The sequence below is a fragment of the Paramormyrops kingsleyae genome, chromosome 1, assembly GCF_048594095.1.
Source record: "Paramormyrops kingsleyae isolate MSU_618 chromosome 1, PKINGS_0.4, whole genome shotgun sequence".
NCBI lineage: Eukaryota > Metazoa > Chordata > Actinopteri > Osteoglossiformes > Mormyridae > Paramormyrops > Paramormyrops kingsleyae.
In genome coordinates this window covers 18,318,636-18,335,819 of record NC_132797.1, presented here as the reverse complement: position 1 = coordinate 18,335,819, position 17,184 = coordinate 18,318,636, and the positions used below count along the sequence as shown (strand labels likewise).

Genomic DNA, 17,184 nt, shown 5'->3' with positions numbered 1-17,184 from the left:
CAAACGGGAAGAGTCACAGAGGGCAAGGTTGGATGCTACTTACCCTAATAACCACAGTGGAAGAAGCTTAACAACCAGGTGAGGGACATGTGATTGATGCGTGGCTAGAAGCATTGTCCACAGAGGTAAGGGTGGAACTGGCAACAGGCTTGGATGACAGCCAGGAGTTTGCAGTGGGTCATGCAGTAGTTGCACTTGGGATGGCTCAGTGTCTGGCTGAAGTAAGCTACCAGCCTTTCACGCACAGGCCACACCTGTGACAACACGCCAAACCCTTGGTTGCTGGCATCCATGTCCAGGACGAAGGGACGTGCTGGGTCAGGATACACCAGTACAGGGGCCTCGGTGAACACAGTCCAGAGGCACTCGAAGGTGGGGGGCTTAGTTCTCAGTCCATTCAATGGAACGCCCCTTTCCGGCAAGGTGGTGGAGCCATTTAGTGGTTCTGGCAAAGTTCTCCATGAACCAGCAGTAATAAGATGCAAGACCCTTTTGAATGACAATGAAGACAGTACACAAGTTTTTAAGCACTCCATCCAAATCTAGAGCACAGGTGAGCAGATTGCCCAGGTATATGACGCACTGACAGGGGGTTGCCAGAACACCTGGGGGCGAGTCTGCTGTTGTGCCTGTCTGCTACCGCTTGCTGGCATCAGTCTTTTTGAAGGGTCAATGTGTCCATGTTGAGATGGGGTGTGGCCCCTGTGAGCCCCCAAGTATCACAGCAAACCCAGTCTGATGATGCAGGCATCCAGAATGTTGGCCAGCCTGACCTCCTGGTCAGTGGTCTGGCCCCTCAGCACGCACACGCCGGTCACCGATATCAAGTTTGACCTCTATTGCTTTCCACCCTAACAGGGCCGACTCGTCTGTACCTGGGAGGATGCCCGAGCAGTAATGTTGTCAAAAGTAATGAATGTCCCTAATGTATTGATTCTCTTGTGTAAAAAACCATTTTAATATTCATTTTCATGGTATCAATTCTATAGTCTGCACTTCCGGTTTGCTCTGACCACTGAGGCTTGTAGACACATGGAGTGTTACTAAGGTGAATAGCTTCCACCACTGTGCGTAATCAATAAAGAGTGTAGCTAGAGTGGTGTCTGGAAATGCTGGGGGCTTACTGGGGGGTGAAGGCTCCATCTCGACACAGCTTGCTTTGATTCTCCCATTGGGGCTCCTGGAGTTGCAGGTGCAGCTTAACAGCGGGTATCATAGCTCCTAGCGTGACTCGTGTGGTTGCTGAAAGAGACAACATCTCTCCAACCATCTCTGCCACTGCCAAGGCATCAGCCAGCACCTGGAAATGTTGGCGAAGCCACTCTGGAATTAATGCCTTGCCAATGGCATGGAGTGCTATCTGTTTTTGCATAGCATGAGGTAACCCCATCATGCATAACTGTAGAGATCAGCAGCAAAATCGCCCAGTATCTCTCTCACCTGCCTCTGCCAAATCGGCGGCTTCTCCCTCATAGCCTCTGCTGACAGCTGTAGGTGGATACAGTGCTTCAGTGCTGCACCCAGAGGGTCACAGTCCCCCTGCTCATCCGAGGTGAGCCTGGGGAGGACCTGGAGCACTTTCCCCTGCATCGCCAGTGCCAGATGGACCACAATCTAGATGAAGGAGCAGCTATTTTGCCACTCCATAAGATGCATAGTGAGCAGTAGGGCTTCAGTGACTCCTTTTCAATGTAGTGGGGAAGCTTCGTGACAGTCTTTGACCCCCTGCTTGCTGCTTTCAGATTTGGGGGTGTGTCTTGGAGTAGAGCTGTGGCTCCCTCTGCTGCCTAATGTTGGCAGTGCAACACAATAACTCCATGGAGCCGCCCTGGGAAGGCGCAATGCTCAGTTCCTGGGGAACTAAAGCTTTAACTTCTTGACTTTATCAGTTGAGCATAGGCTGTATTGATTTTGATACTGCATGCAAATATGTGCATACATATGAGTATATATGAGATGCATAATTTGCATCTATTATCAAATATAGAAAGAAACTTTATAAATGTTATTATAAATTGCAAAATTATCATTTTAAAATGTATATTCATTCTGCAAAGTTGAAGGAAGGAGAATATTTTAGCCTATTCACTTGGAGTACCTCCTCTTAAGTGAAAATTTTCACCCTTAATTTTAGATGAATTCTAGACTATTTCGTTTTCCATTAGTCTTTGTGACAACATTAACATGTGGACTAAAGTTTGACAGACTCAGCAGTTTGTATCTTGGAAAAGAAAGTAGGGAATTGTGCCGATTTGCTCCATCTATATGTTATGCCAATGTCTGTGGATGCTGTTATTACATTATTTGTTCATGTTATTACATTATCTAACAAAAATAAATATTATATATTAGTTTCATAATGTAATTAAATGCCAATAATGTAATAAGTTATTACATAAACAAATCTAATGCTAGCAAAATGGAAGCGATTCATAACCGGTTTCTGCCAAGTTTTATATTTCATATTTGTATGTTTGTATTCTATGTTATTTTTATATATTTATATATTATTAGTGGACTAAACCTGTGTACCTGTAATCACAAGGTCGCCGGTTCAAACCCAGCCTCAGCACGTCTGTGGGTCCTTGAGCAAGGCCCTTAACCCCCAGCTCCCTGGGCGCCCCAACAGGTGGCTGCCCTTCGCGGGCAACTTTCTCTACAAAGAGCAAGTTGAGGGAGGCGTAAAAACAATTTCCCCACGAGGATCAATAAAGTATCAATTATTATTATTATTATTTACTTTGAGTTGGAACTGCTACTATCAAATACATTTGTGGCTTTCACTGTCTGTGAAATTACGTTATAAACATATATTTCTACAATAAGTGGGATTTATAAACCTGTAACTTGTGTACTTTACAAAAGGTTTTATACATCTGACTTATGCTGTTCGTACTGTACAAACATTTGAGTTTTTGTATGTACGTACATTCTTCCATGGGAATGTACGAATATTTTTTAAAATGAGCCCCCTGCTCACCACTGTTAAGCTGGTGGGGGGTCAGTGATGTTGAGTGGCTGTGTTTTCGCCAATGACCACGAGAATTTTGTTAGGATACATGACTCCATAAAGTACCAGGAGATTTTAAATCAAAATCTGGCTGCCTCTGCCAAGAAACTGAAACTGGGTTGTGGTTGGATCAATGATCCAAAACATCCTTCCAAATGCACACAAAAATGGTTCAGTTACATCAGTACCCAGCTTATTCCTTGACCATCCCAGTGCCCTGACCTAAATGCCAGTCGATACCTGCGGACCGAGCTGATTCTGAGAAAGGCCCTATCAATCTCCAGGATCAGCAGGTCTCAAATTCTTTTCTCTCTATTTTCCAATCTCATCAGTTAAAGGTGTTCTTTCAACCATCCAACAAGATATCATAAAATTTTTGCATTGATAAGAAATTCTTGCAATTTTTATTGTTACAGTTCATTTGTATGTAAGCTAATGTTAAATTTTACATTCTAATTTTAAACTTTTGTTGCCATGAACAAGATCCTGCCAGATGTCCAGCATATTTAATGCTGGGCTCTCCTGTTCAGTGTTAGGTTAACGCTAGTCTGGAGGCTCCGGTCTGTTCAGGGTCATATTAATAATGAATGCTATTTGTAGATGCCTGGCCAACGTGATTATTGCTGGCGATTGATACACAAAAGTTAACAGAAGAGTACATAGTCTTTCTGTTTACTTTCTGAGTTCAGTTGCATTATTAAGGTTAAATTTAAAACTCAAAATGCTGAATGAATGTTAAATGAAATGAGGAGCCACACCTCATGTCTGATGGGGGAAACACAGGTGTTTGCCCCCAAGGACTTAATTTGTTTTCCATACGAATAATAAATTTCCCCATAAATTTTCGCCAGCTTCAGCTTCAAAAACAGTGGTGATCTGTCATATTTCTTTTATAGAAATATGTTCTGAGCTGACAGGTGCTGTGCACTACAGCCCATCGGTGCTTTGTTAAGGATATTGTGTAGTCACTGCATTATCAGATGGATCCTTTGTAACTAAGTGTGGCTGTTTAGCATTGTCAGCACCAGTGTGGTTAATAATAAATACTGCGATACAAATTCAGTGGATAGCCCCAAACTTCCATTTTAAACAGCATAACTTACCAAAACAAACTTGCATAGTCTATATGCTGTATGAGACCGGATAAGGTGACTTCACTTTCTTTGCTGTTTAATACTCCTCAGACCTGAGCATCTCTTTGAGTTGTAGGTGGAAACCTGTAAACAAGGAGAAAATGCCAACAAAAGAACATTTTAAAGGTCTGTAAGATTCTCCTAGACTGCAGAACTCAGACAAACATGACATGTAGTGCTAAATTACTGTCAAGTAAAACCACAATTTTACTGATATTTTTTTTACTGTATGGCCATTTTATTGCATAGTACTTTTAACTGTTTTTGGATGAATATCTTTATGCCCTTCTCAAACGAGTGACCTTGACTATGTTACAGTAACGTAAGTTTGACAGAACCAGATCTGCACATCCAACAGATGCAAAAGCCACTTCCCCTTGACATCCGATATGACGAAAAGACACCCAGGACACCATAGTGGTCAGCAGTTGCTCCTAGTTGGAGGTTAAAATTCTGCGTGTCCTCACATGGGTTTTCTCTGGGCACCTGGGTTCCCATCCGCAGGGCTAAAACATCCAGTTAAGTAGAACTGACAACTCCAGAGTGCCCCTAGTGTCTGACGGTATGTTTGGATATGTATGTGTATGTGGCCTGCAAGGTGCTGGTATCCTGGTCAGCTTATTACCCTGTCCTGAACCCCTACACTGCCTGGGAATCTGACATACTTTCAGCGGCGTGGACTGGCCATGGGGAAGTTCGGGAGCTTTTCCAGTGGGCTAGTCTTGTGAGGGCCGGTCTGTCCCAACCTTGGCATTAAATAGCTCATATTCCAGGGATGCCCAACCCACTGATCACTCTTGGCAGGTTTCCAGGTCAAATTGCAGGAAATTATTAATGAGTAACTTATAATGATCAGCAAAATATACCAAGCCCCCCCCCCCCAAGTCAGCAACAAATTTCTGGGCTGTTGTCAGTCCCCTGTCACCACCAGGTGCTCCACCACCCATTTATGCCATTGGGTTTTTCATTGTATAACTGAGCTGTGAATATACACACAATAAATAAAGATTGAATTTAAGCAGATGGTTGGGTAGCAGTGTTGCCTCATTCCATTTGGCCTGAAGGGGTATAATTTGACCTCTGCACTGTGTGTGTGTGTGTGTGTGTGTGTGGAGTCTGCAGGATGTGTGGACAAGCATTTTGTTGAGCATCCAGGGGGTCTTCAGCAATGTTCCTTGGTGGCTCTTTGTTATATTCATGATTCATGCTCACTCTCAATTTCAGACTTCAGACAGTCTATGTGTGTATCAGCAAAAATGAACCAAATCAAACACACGTATATAGTCTGCTCGATCAAAGAAGCGAATACATTGCGCATCCATCCATCCATCCATTTTCCATATGCAGGGTCACAGGGGTCACGAGCAAAGCTGACAGAGACAATATCTGCACACAATGTGGTCAGCACAGTATATGTCCTTAATGTCAGCTTAAATGTGTATTAGTGTATGTGTCAGTATATCTGTTTAAAAAATGTGCTTAACGAATAGTGCGTCTAGATTGTTCTCCAAACAATTTTACTATTTATAGTAGCAGTATTCGTATGTATGGGGAACATTGCTAATTTGCATCCAAGATATGATTAGAGGGAACAGCGGGTGACACGCCTCTTTTCCAGGTGAAAGACGTTGGGGTCTTTATGCGGCACTGCTGTAGGTATAAGAAGAAGTGAAAGTATCAACTTTGTGTTCACTTTTCCTATCAAGTATCTTGATTTTCGATGTTCCCAGTTTTCCCCTGGTTGTTTCCCGCTGTCGGCACTAGTGGCATCCCCGCCAGTCCGCAAAATGCACTGACTGAAAGTTACTCTGCGTCAAGTACGACGGCGGGGAATTAATTTGGTAATTCTTGCAACGTGTTCGTTTTAAGCATGTTGTTGATTTGTTTTCGAAGCTCTTTTTCCAATTGCGATGAATACAAAAGAATAAAACCTGCATGAAAGAGGCTATTCTTATAAAATAGGTAAGTTGTGTTTCGGTTTGGGGAAATCTTTTTAATTTGTTCATGTAATTTGGATTGTTTAAAATGTCTGAGTTCTGCTTTATTATTGTTATACAAAACTGAGTCATGAGACCGATATTTTCTCCTTGTACATTTGATGCAAATCACAAAGCTTAATTTTACGTAACCTATAATATTATTATTATGCTTGAAATAGAAGGGGTGCAGACCCCTATATTTTTGGAGCTGGGAAATTTTTGTTTGCTCCCTACCAGCTATGTATCCAGGTAGTAAAATAGAGTTTGAACCCCTTGAAATTTGTCGGACCTCTCTCGAAAATAATTTCTGGTATCTGGCCAGGATTCATATATACAGCCACGGAAAAAATTAAGAAACCACAGGACGATTTTTTGTTTCACTCATTTATCAGTCTATGGGTGTGCGTCTTTGAATAATATATATTATTTTTGCAAACTGCAGCCCGGTCCCAGTGTCACCTGCTTATAAACATAGACATATATAGGCTCCATAAGTATATTTTATTTATTTATTTATTTATTTTTCCAGGTATCTTCCCCCCATACTACCGTGGTCCCCTGATAGCCAAACTAATCCTGGCTATTGCAAAAGAAGTTTGGCATGGCAGCAGAAAATGCAACTTGGCTTCCCTTTGCCCAAGCGGCAGCTATAGGGTGGATACCGGTGGCGAGGTCTTCCATGCCGGGTCCGCCAGCGCACCGGAAAGCACCTGACGGCTTCATTATTCTCAATGTCAGTGGAACAAGATTTCAGACTTGGCGTAACACTTTAGAGCGGTTCCCGAATACATTACTTGGCTGCACTGAACGAGATTTTTTTTTCCACGAAGAAACTAATGAGTACTTCTTCGATCGAGACCCTGAGCTCTTCAGACACATCCTGAACTTTTATCGCACTGGTAAATTGCACTACCCGCGACACGAGTGCGTTTCGGCGTACGACGAAGAGCTGGCTTTCTTCGGGATCATGCAGGAGAACATGGGGGACTGTTGTTACGAAGATTACAAGGACCATAAGTGTGAGAACCTGGAACGGATGCAGGATGCGCAGGACACACTGACAAAAGAGAATCACGAGAACGATGTTCTTGCTGGTATGACCCTGAAACAGTCCATGTGGAGAGCTTTTGAAAATCCGCACACGAGCACTCCGGCTCTGGTGATTTATTATGTCACTGGGTTTTTCATCGCAGTTTCCGTCCTGGCCAACGTGTTAGAAACGGTACCATGTGGGACCTCAGCGAAGACGACAGTCTCCTGCGGGAAGCGCTACCAGCTGCAGTTCTTCTGCTTAGATACTGCCTGTGTGATGATTTTCACGATGGAATACCTGTTGCGTCTGTTTGCTGCGCCAAACCGACTCAAGTTTGTTAAAACTGTGATGAGTATTATAGATGTGGTTGCGATCATGCCATATTACATAGGACTCTTCATGACTGACAAAGGCGAGGTGAGCGGAGCCTTTGTCACTTTGAGGGTGTTCCGAGTGTTTCGCATTTTCAAGTTCTCCCGTCATTCTGCAGGCCTGCGTATTCTGGGCAACACTTTGAAGAGCTGTTTCTCCGAGCTGGGGTTTTTGCTCTTTTCTTTGACGATGGCTATCATTATTTTTGCAACGGTGATATTCTACGCAGAGAAAGGTGTGAAAAGGAGCAAGTTCACCAGCATCCCAGCATCCTTCTGGTATACTATTGTCACAATGACCACGCTCGGGTAGGTGAACTATTCTGGTGCTTATGTGTGTGTTTCATGCTATTAATATTTACTGCAAAGATTTTGTGTGTATAACAATAGGCTACATATTTTTCCTTAACTGAAAAAGCAGTATGAGCCCCAATAATAAGTACAATTGATTGAATTATCATGAGTTAAATGAGTCCTAATTATTGGTAGTCAAGTGCCTGACTTTGTCCTGCCCCTCTGTCTGCCATTATGAATGTTATGGTATGTTTGTTCCTCTGTTCTCCTGCCCAGTTTGATTCCCTGTGGTGTCGCTTAGTTTTTGTTGTGCTTCGCTTCTTGGTTTTAGTTAATTCAGTTTTTTTTCCCTGTTTGTTTCCTGACCACTCATGGTCCTTTTGTTTTGCAGCTTTAGCCTGTGTCCAGTTTCTGTAAACCGTTGTTTGTTTCTGAACTACAAGTGGGTCGTCACCTTCCTTTCTCCACAATGCCCCGTGTCTTTAACAGTGTATGAAATATAAACATCATATATTTAATGTAAATATGTTTTCAGTTATATCTGGTTAGTTAATTGCACAATGAGAAATTATAAACGAGAACCAGACAGATGTTATCTGAGCACAGCTAATGCAGAATCACAGCATGACTGTCAGCATTAGTGACAGTTTAAGAAAGAAACCCGATGATCAGGAACGTCATTGTTCCCCCCTCCTGAGTCTGGGACAATAATGCTTAACCTTACTACAATGCACTTGGAAATACCAAGGTCAATGGGTCATTGAAGACATTTTCCATTTATAAGATCTTGTAAACTATGAATCATGGAGTTTCGATCCATTGTCCATGATCACTGACGGACCAACTAGGAATTGCATCGCTTGACATTCTCCGTGTCTTCTTTTTTTATGTCTCACAGGCTTATTCCTGCACAGTATTTAGCCTCATGTAATCCAAATGAAAAGCCTCTTTTTCTCTTTCTTGAACACAATGATCTGTTCCTCCCTCACAGGTATGGTGACATGGTTCCAAAGACCATCATGGGAAAAGTTTTTGGGTCGATCTGTTCACTGTGTGGGGTGCTGGTCATTGCTCTGCCTGTGCCTGTGATTGTCTCCAATTTCATCCGCATCTACCAGCAAAGCCAGCGTTCAGAAAAGCGGCAAGCACAAAAGGTACATCTTGCATTCAAACTGTCCCACCAGTATAGAAACACATACAGACACATATCCAGTCATTTATATTCATATGTGTACATGCACACTTATATATGAAAACAAAATGTCATGCAATGTTGCATGCACAATTTCTATTTCTTAAAAAAAATATATAAAATTTTAGTTTGTTTTTTAGAAGACTTTTACTAAAAGTTTGTTACCATAATAGAATTATAATAGGTACTTCATTAATCTCACTGGGTAATCATCACCTGTCTTGCTCTGCTAATTTCATATAATGTGGCATGGAAGTATGCTAATACTTTTATCTTCATCTGACTTGCGTTTCTCTATGAATTTTTATTCATACAATGCATAATATACAGTTAGGTCCTTAAATATTTGGATATTGATAAACTTATTGTTATTTTTCCCTTTTTTCAAAAAACTTAGTCATATAATGAATGTGGGCTTGAAGTACAGACTGTAAAGTGTAATTTAACAGTTCAGGAATTACAACACTTTCTATATGTAGTCCCCTCCTATTCAAGGGACCAAAAGTAATTGGACAATTGACTGACAAGCCATTTCAGGCTGTTATATCATTAACAATTAAGCAGTAAAAAGGACTGGAGTTGATTCCAGGTGTGGAATTTAAATTTGGAAACTGTTGCACTGAAACCTTATATCAAGAGTTCACAGTATGTAAAGCAGGGAATCACTGGGCTGAGAAAATAAACGAACCCATCAGAGAGATCAGAAACATTAGAAGTGGCCAACCAATTATTTGGTACATTCTCATTCTTAAAAACAAGGAACGCATTGGTGAGGTCAGCAAAGGCCTGTATGACCATGGAAGACAGCTGTGGTGGATGATTCATTCCTTGATCAAGAAAAACCCCTTCAGAATATATAGCCAAGTCAAGAACACTGTTCAGAAGGTAGACATATTATTGTCAAAGTCTACAATGAAGAGAAGATTTCATAAAAGTAAATATAGAGGGTTTACAACAAGGTGCAAATCACTGATAAGCCTCAAAAATAGTTATCTAAAGAAGTGTTTTGCCAGAAAACATCTAAAAAGCATGTCCAGTTTTGGAACAATATTCTTTGGACAGATGTATCTAAGATCCACCTGTACCAGAATAATGAGAAGAAACGGGAAGTATGGAGAGAGGAAAGAATGGCTTATGATCAGAAGCATACCACATCATCTGTTAAATGTGGCAGAGGCAGTGTTATAGTACGGGCATGTATGGCAGCCAATGGAACTGGGTCACTAGTGTTTATTCCCTGGATGAGAAATGCATATGTTTTGGAAGCGGTCTGTAATTACTGCCACTGCAGAAACATTGTCTGGATGATGAATTGGAGCTTTTCATATTTTGAGACCGATCACTCCAAAACTGTACCAGCATGAAATAGTGAGAGCAAAGAAAAGGGCAGTTTGAAAAACATTGTCCAATTAGTGCAATAACTCAAAAAATATTTGGTGGATTATTTTCAAACTTCAGAGAAGTATTGGTGAACAACTGGAACTGGTCAAAATTTTAAGATAAACTGGACCCAAAATGAAGCATGCTGCTTCGTGGCAACAAAGGGAAGGGTGACTGCTAACAACATTTTATCTTGTGAAGGCCATCAAAAGGTATTTAATGAATCTTATTACTGCTACAAACAAATATTATATGGTTGAAGTTGTACACTTGATTCCATTCACGGTATATGAAGGAGGTCTGTACAGTGCCTATGAATCCTGACATACTCTAAGAAAGATCATCACTTACTCTGTTTATGCTGGGGAAATATTCCTTGTCTTTGGGATAAACCCTGGCTGTGAGCTGCCTTATCTGCACTGAGGAAAATGAGAGAGGAGATGAGATGCTAAAAAATGTGCTTTTTCACACAGAAAAGCAGGCTGGTTATGACTCGGCTTGCCAGGAAGAGTGGTGCTAGCAGCTATTTGCAGTACAAGCACGGTGGGCTCTTGAGAGGCTCCAAGGAAGAGGTAACTAAGCATCACAGGGTCAGCTGATGCATGCCCTTACTTTCCTATTACGTTGTAGGTTAGGCTAGCTGCATGATTTCCAATTTGCTTGGCATTTGCTCCAGTGCTGGTTGCATTGTCACCTCTTCCCATTTATGGTCAGTCAGCACTGAACATACTGTAGCTCTTATTATCTGACAGCTTGTGCTTTGGGTGAGGTTCTTGTCAATATCTTCAATGTCATCAGATGGCCTTGCTTCACAGTATCCATTTCCGCTTTTGTCATTATGTCTTGTTAAGCATGCAGCATTGCCAAACATTCTTTGTATGAATGACTATCAGACTGTATTGTAGATTCAAGGAAAGGTGAGTAACTGACCACATTTCTGTGCCTGACCCATGGTACTGAGACCCCCTAGATACCACAGCCATCATATCAGCTAACACTCTCTGAAACTTCTTTAAAGTCAAGTAAAGTTTGTCTCTGAGCCTCCTCTGGGGATAGCATATTTACTAATATATACTAAACAGAGAAAAAACTGTTATCGGGTACTTATAGGCACTGTTGCAGGAGAAGCAAAAATAAACCTGTCATAGACTGAGTTTAGGCAGTGATGATTTATCATCGTTAGCAAGGGTGTCCCTCCCAGGATGGGCTGTGCAGCTGCCACATAAGGAAGTAACAATATACAGGGGTTGGACAATGAAACTGAAACATCCGGTCTTAGACCACAATAATGTATTAGTATGGTGTACAGCCTCCTTTTGTGGCCAATACAGCATCAGTTTGTCTTGGGAATTACAGATACAAGTCCTGCACAGTGGCCGGAGGGATTTTAAGGCATTCCTCTTGAGGAACAGTGACAAGGTCACAACGTGATGCTGTTGGAGGAAAATGTTTCCTGACTCACTCCTACATAACACCCCAAAGTGGCTCAATAATATTCATCTCGGGTGACTGTGCAGGCTATGGTAGATTCAACTTCACTTTCATGTTCATCAAAGCACTCTTTCACCAAACCACTCTATATCTTGTTGTGTGTATTGGGGCATTATCATCCTGATACACCGCACCACATTCAGGTTACAGTGTTTGAACCATTGGGTGAACATGGTCCTCCAGAATGGTTTGGAAGTCCTTGGCAGTGATGTGCCCATCTAGAACAAGTAGTGAGCCTAGAGAATACCATGATATTGCAGTCCAAACCATCACTGATTCACCTCTGGAATACATTCTGGGTACACAACAGTCCGGGTGGTAAGCCTCTTTGGGGCTTCTCCACAACGTAACTCTCCTGGATGTAGGAAAGACAGTGAAGGTGGACTCATCAGAGAACACATGTTTCATAATGTCCAGAGCACAAGAGTTACACTGCTGGCACCATTGAAACCATTGATGTTTGGCATTGGCATACAGTAAGTGACCAAAGGTTTGGCTATAGCAGCCAGACCATCTATATTGACCCTGTGGAGCTCTTGGCAAACAGTTTTGGTGGAAACAGGAAAGTCAATGTGTGCATTTAATTCTGCAGTGAGTTGGGCAGCTGTGGTTTTATGTTTTTTGGATACAATCTGGGTTAGTATAGCTGGACATCCCTTTCAGTCAGCTTCCTCTTGCATCCATATGGATGTGGTCCATCCTTCATTTTGGTATGCCGACATTACCGTGGCTCTCGATACACCATTAAGAATTGCTGTTCTGGTCATAGGTGTGTCAGCAAGACACTCACCAACAATTTGTCCTCTTTTGAACTCTCATATGTCTTCCATTATGTTGTGTGCATTGCAATATTTTACGTACAATTCTGCTATTGCTTTGATAATTCAACCTTCACACTCAGCTCTTACTGATAAAATGTGATATCAGTGAAGATTGGCCACCAGGTCACGCATATATAGGTGTGAAACCTCATGCACTATTGACCAGGTGCTTCAGTTTCAGTTTTTAAGTCTTAACTAAAGTAACAAACGTAACAATTGGTACTGCATGCTATCTCGTGTACTGATTGTTACACCCTTTTATTTGGAGCCCTGATTGACACTTTCAATTCTCAAGGTATCTAGGGACACTGGACAGGCACGGTCTAAGAAGAATAACTCCAGTTTTCAGACTGAACAGCACCACCTGCTGTACTGCCTGGAGAGGACCACGGTGAGAGCTCCGCAGAGTGAAACAATTAACTGAACAGTGATCCCAACATGCAGGAATAATTAAAATACAATGGACTGTTCTGGAGAGGCCAGTGATGAGCTCTAAACCTAATTTCCATTAAAAGCCAGTTGTAACCTCTCTTAATGAAATGACATTAACTAATGAGTGACTTTTAGTTGATTTGCAAGGAAAAATGTTAGCATAAAAGAACTGAAAGTGCAAATTACAGGAAGCTGTTTACTAGTACTACTGTTTTGTGAACAGCAAAACTGATCATGAATAATTAAAAATTTCAGAAAGTGTGATGTGAATCAATTTGACCACAACTTCAGACCAAGCACCAATACCGCACGTATTCCAGGGAAAACATTAGTATATCTGCAAAATTTCGTACTAGGCAGTAATCTTTCTCATCTTTGTATCTGAACTCCAGAACCATGAATTTGTGGATGAGCAGACCCATCAGATGTGCTCCACGGTGATGGGGCCCCAGATCTCTTCACGTTCTCCTTCCTCTTCATCACGAAGCTTTTGCCTGAGGAAAAAAAAGAGGTTCAGTCTGCCCAAAGTTACAATGACTGCCAGACTCCAGGGCAACTTTCAGGAATTCAGCCACCTGCAGGAAGGACCTCCAACCAGCCGGTACTGTAACATACACAAATAATCACAGATCACACAAACATACACTTGCATGCATCACTCTAATACTCAATCATACAGTACACATTAACAAACACACGTGATTATGACTCTACATACCCTCACAAAATTAATATTGCAAGCATATGATTCACACACTCTGTAAATTACCTTCATGCACACTTATACACAATGGACCAGTGGACCACTTATACATGGTGTACATACTGTTGTACCCTTCAGCAAGGTACCATATACCAAGGAATGTTTGACAGTGTCAGAGAACAAAATTAATTCATGCCAAAATGGACAAACTGCACAATCAGATGATATCCGTACGACATGAGGGTCCGAGATGGCATGATGATATTTAAGGGCCAGCGTGTGACTCAGTGGGCCAAGCCTGGTTGCCTGTAATCAGAAGGTTGCCAGTTCAAACCCAGCCTCAGCATGTCTATAGGTCCTTCAGCAAGGCCCTTAACCCCCAGGTCCCTGGGTGCTGCTACAAGTGGCTGCCCTTCGCAGACAGCTTACTCTACAAAAAAAAGCAAGTTGAAGGAGGTGTAAAGACAATTTCCCCACTGGGATCAATAAAGTATCTGCTATTGTGTTATGGACTTTCTGTCAGTCCATAACTTTGTCATTAACATCTGGTATACAATTACATCACATCAGATGCTTTTACTCAAAATAACATACAACTGAGAAGACATTCAAACGTTCCCAGAAGCAACTGGGCCTTTTTTAGAGGCTCAACAATGAAATCACTTAAATGAGCAACCTTCTAATCAGAGGCACAGTACTTTGAAAAAGTCTTAGGAAATCAAAGAAAAATTGTAAGGGTATTCATTTGTGTAGTAAGTGTATACTTGCTCAAAAATAAAATTTAACATATTAAAAAAAGTTATTGATATTTTTTTGGTGGCTAGATGAGCACTACTTTGATTCCTATCTCCTCACAGGCACCTTAGCCATTGCATTTATTTGTTCAATTTCACTACCAGCTCACTTAATTGATTAATAAAATTAGTTTGAAAAAGTGATTGAGCTATGTATTAGCCGTAGGAGGAGTGCTGGTGGTCCCGTCAAAAAATACTTGGGTGTATTGGATGGCTGCTGCAAATACTGGGGTGACTTTAGGAGGGGTTTGAAATGGCTAAGCTGACTCTGACAGACACAATATCATGAATATCATTAGAACATAATTTTCTCAGACTGCATAAGGCTTTTGCACAATACTATATATTTGTGTGGAATATCTACATATACTCACAAACTAGGGTGGAATGGTGACTAAGTCTGTAGTATTCACCTAACTTTCTGGGTTGGGGGGGGTTAAATTCTACCCCCATGCTGTATGCGTGGAGTTTGCATGTTGTCATGGTTTCCTGCACAGATATGCAATTAGGTGAATGGTCTGTAATGTGCATTGATGTGGGTGGTGTGTGGCTCTGTAGATTCGGTCTCTGATTCTGTGATTCGAAGGCAGGATTCAAATCCTGTGGCTAGCAGAGTGATTCTGTCATTGGGCCCTTGAGCAAGGCCCTTAGCCCAAATTGCTCCAGGGACTGGCTGACCCTATTCTCGGACCCTCAGTTGTAAGTCGCTCTGGGTCAAAAGCATCTGCTAATTAAACCAATATAAATTAACCTCTGTTGTATGAGTAAATACAGAGACACAACTTTATATTTAAAAGTTTGTAGTGTTTACTCTTTCCTTTCTGTCTTTCCATTCTCTTAGGCGCTCAAGACTGAATGCTGTTGTAGATGAGTCAGGACCCCTAAATAGAGAACAGCACCACCTGCAGGATCCCTTCATCAGCTCACCCAGGGTCTCGCAAGACAGTACTTTTACAGTGTCTGCTGTATAGCCTGCTGTCAACTTACAAGACCTTGTTGGACAGTGAAAAAGGAGATACTTTTGAAAAAATAACAATGGCTTGAAGACATTATTGCCAACAAAATAAACACAGATATGAGAGCTTCCAGTTACAGAGCTTGACGAAGAAACCTAAAGGACAAACAATTTACTTTAGAACTAGATGCTGTTGACACCCCCTTACCCCCCCCCCCCCCCCAATCTAATCTGTACTCCTCTCACACCCCCCCAACCTCTACTATCTCTAGCCCTACCATGCAAGGCTTGGGCAGTATCTAATTTTTCATATAGTCATACTGTACATACATTATACTTTTATTCATAAGGCATTTTGATGCTATTTTCAAAAGCAATACGATTACAGATTTTTAAAATCTTAGTAAGGGAGGTCCCCATGATAAAGATCACCAAACAAAAATACACTGGTGTACTGAAAATATTACCGTAATATGGTCTAAGCCTACCCCACACACTCTCCCACCTTTTTAAAGCCCACATTTGTGTGACTTGTCTCAATGTTTTTAGGTTCACCAGATGTACACTTATAGCGGTTCTTTCATGTGCCAACATTGACTCCATGATAAATTTTGCCAAACAGCTAATAGATTTCTACTGGTCATATTTGACAAATACTTTTTGAGTTATCATGCTGAGAAGATTAAGTGTCTGAGGATGTGCATCTCATTGATACCACTATTTGGCGCTGCTTCAATTTTGGGGCCATTTGTCCCAAAATTTGAACACTTCCAGATATTCACCCACACAATGCGTTTGCAGAGATTGAAAAAGATCTATGAGATACTTCTATTTGTGTACGTTATGTTCACAAGAAAATCTGTCTTCTACAGCCATTTCCTTCCTTGGTTACCTAGCACTGGTGCTTCCATTTTGAAGCAATTTGTCTCAAAATGAAATCAGCTGTAGATCTTCATCCATTTAATGTTTTTTTGAAGCAGTAATGAGAGTCATCAAATACTTATTGACATCACATTCATATGATGAAATGTCTGCAATCACCCTTCCCTTTGCTGCCACCAAGTGGCATTGCTTCAGCTTTGAGGTGATTTGTTTCAAAATTTTATCAGATCTAGTTCTTCACCCCTACTTCTTTCAAATATTTTTGAGTTATCATGCTATCAAAATCAAGTGTCAAAACTGCCCTTTCTTTAATATTACTATGCAGCTTCTTCTCTTTAGGGTAATTTCCAGATTGTTGCCGATACAAGAAGAACATTAGAACATAAGATATTTACAAACGAGAGGAGGCCATTCGGCCCATCAAGCTCGTTTGGGGAGAACTTAACTAATAGCTCAGAGTTGTTAAAATCTTACGTAGCTCTGATTTAAAGGAACCCAAGGTTTTAGCTTGCACTACACTTGCAGGAAAACTATTCCATACTCTAACTACACGCTGTGTAAAGAAGTGCTTCCTCAAATTCATTTAAAAATGTTCCCCTTCTAATTTCCACTTATGGCCACGAGTTCTAGTATTTAAACTAAAATTGAAATAGCCATTTGGCTGAACAGCATCCAGACCTGTTATAATCTTATATACCTGGACCATGTCCCCTT

The 17,184-nt window shown here is 41.4% G+C and overlaps 1 protein-coding gene across 2 annotated transcripts; it reads left to right on the top strand.

Annotated features, from left to right (window-relative positions):
- The first annotated feature begins 5,848 nt into the window (after positions 1-5,848).
- Positions 5,849-15,714, top strand: LOC111846992 (A-type voltage-gated potassium channel KCND2-like). 2 transcript variants are annotated; one of them, XM_023817780.2, is made up of 8 exons: positions 5,849-6,105; positions 6,652-7,216; positions 7,316-7,835; positions 8,812-8,974; positions 10,866-10,964; positions 13,000-13,095; positions 13,529-13,737; positions 15,475-15,714. In XM_023817780.2, exons 2-8 carry the CDS (start codon positions 6,724-6,726, stop codon positions 15,602-15,604), a joined length of 1,710 nt encoding a protein of 569 aa, XP_023673548.1. In that variant the 5' UTR covers positions 5,849-6,105; positions 6,652-6,723; the 3' UTR covers positions 15,605-15,714. The 2 variants fall into 2 exon arrangements, with proteins under 2 accessions (XP_023673548.1, XP_023673547.1); XM_023817779.2 differs by having other exon boundaries at positions 6,652-7,835.
- Positions 15,715-17,184: the final 1,470 nt, after the last annotated feature.

Bases quoted from the DNA above. Each gene is read 5' to 3' on its own strand.
- LOC111846992 (XM_023817779.2), top strand. From the start codon at position 6,724: ATGGCAGCAGAAAATGCAACTTGGCTTCCCTTTGCCCAAGCGGCAGCT. The intron at 8,975-10,865 runs GTACATCTTGCA...TTTTTCACACAG, and splicing joins AAAAGCGGCAAGCACAAAAG to AAAAGCAGGCTGGTTATGAC. The intron at 13,096-13,528 runs GTGAGAGCTCCG...TCTGAACTCCAG, and splicing joins ACTGCCTGGAGAGGACCACG to AACCATGAATTTGTGGATGA.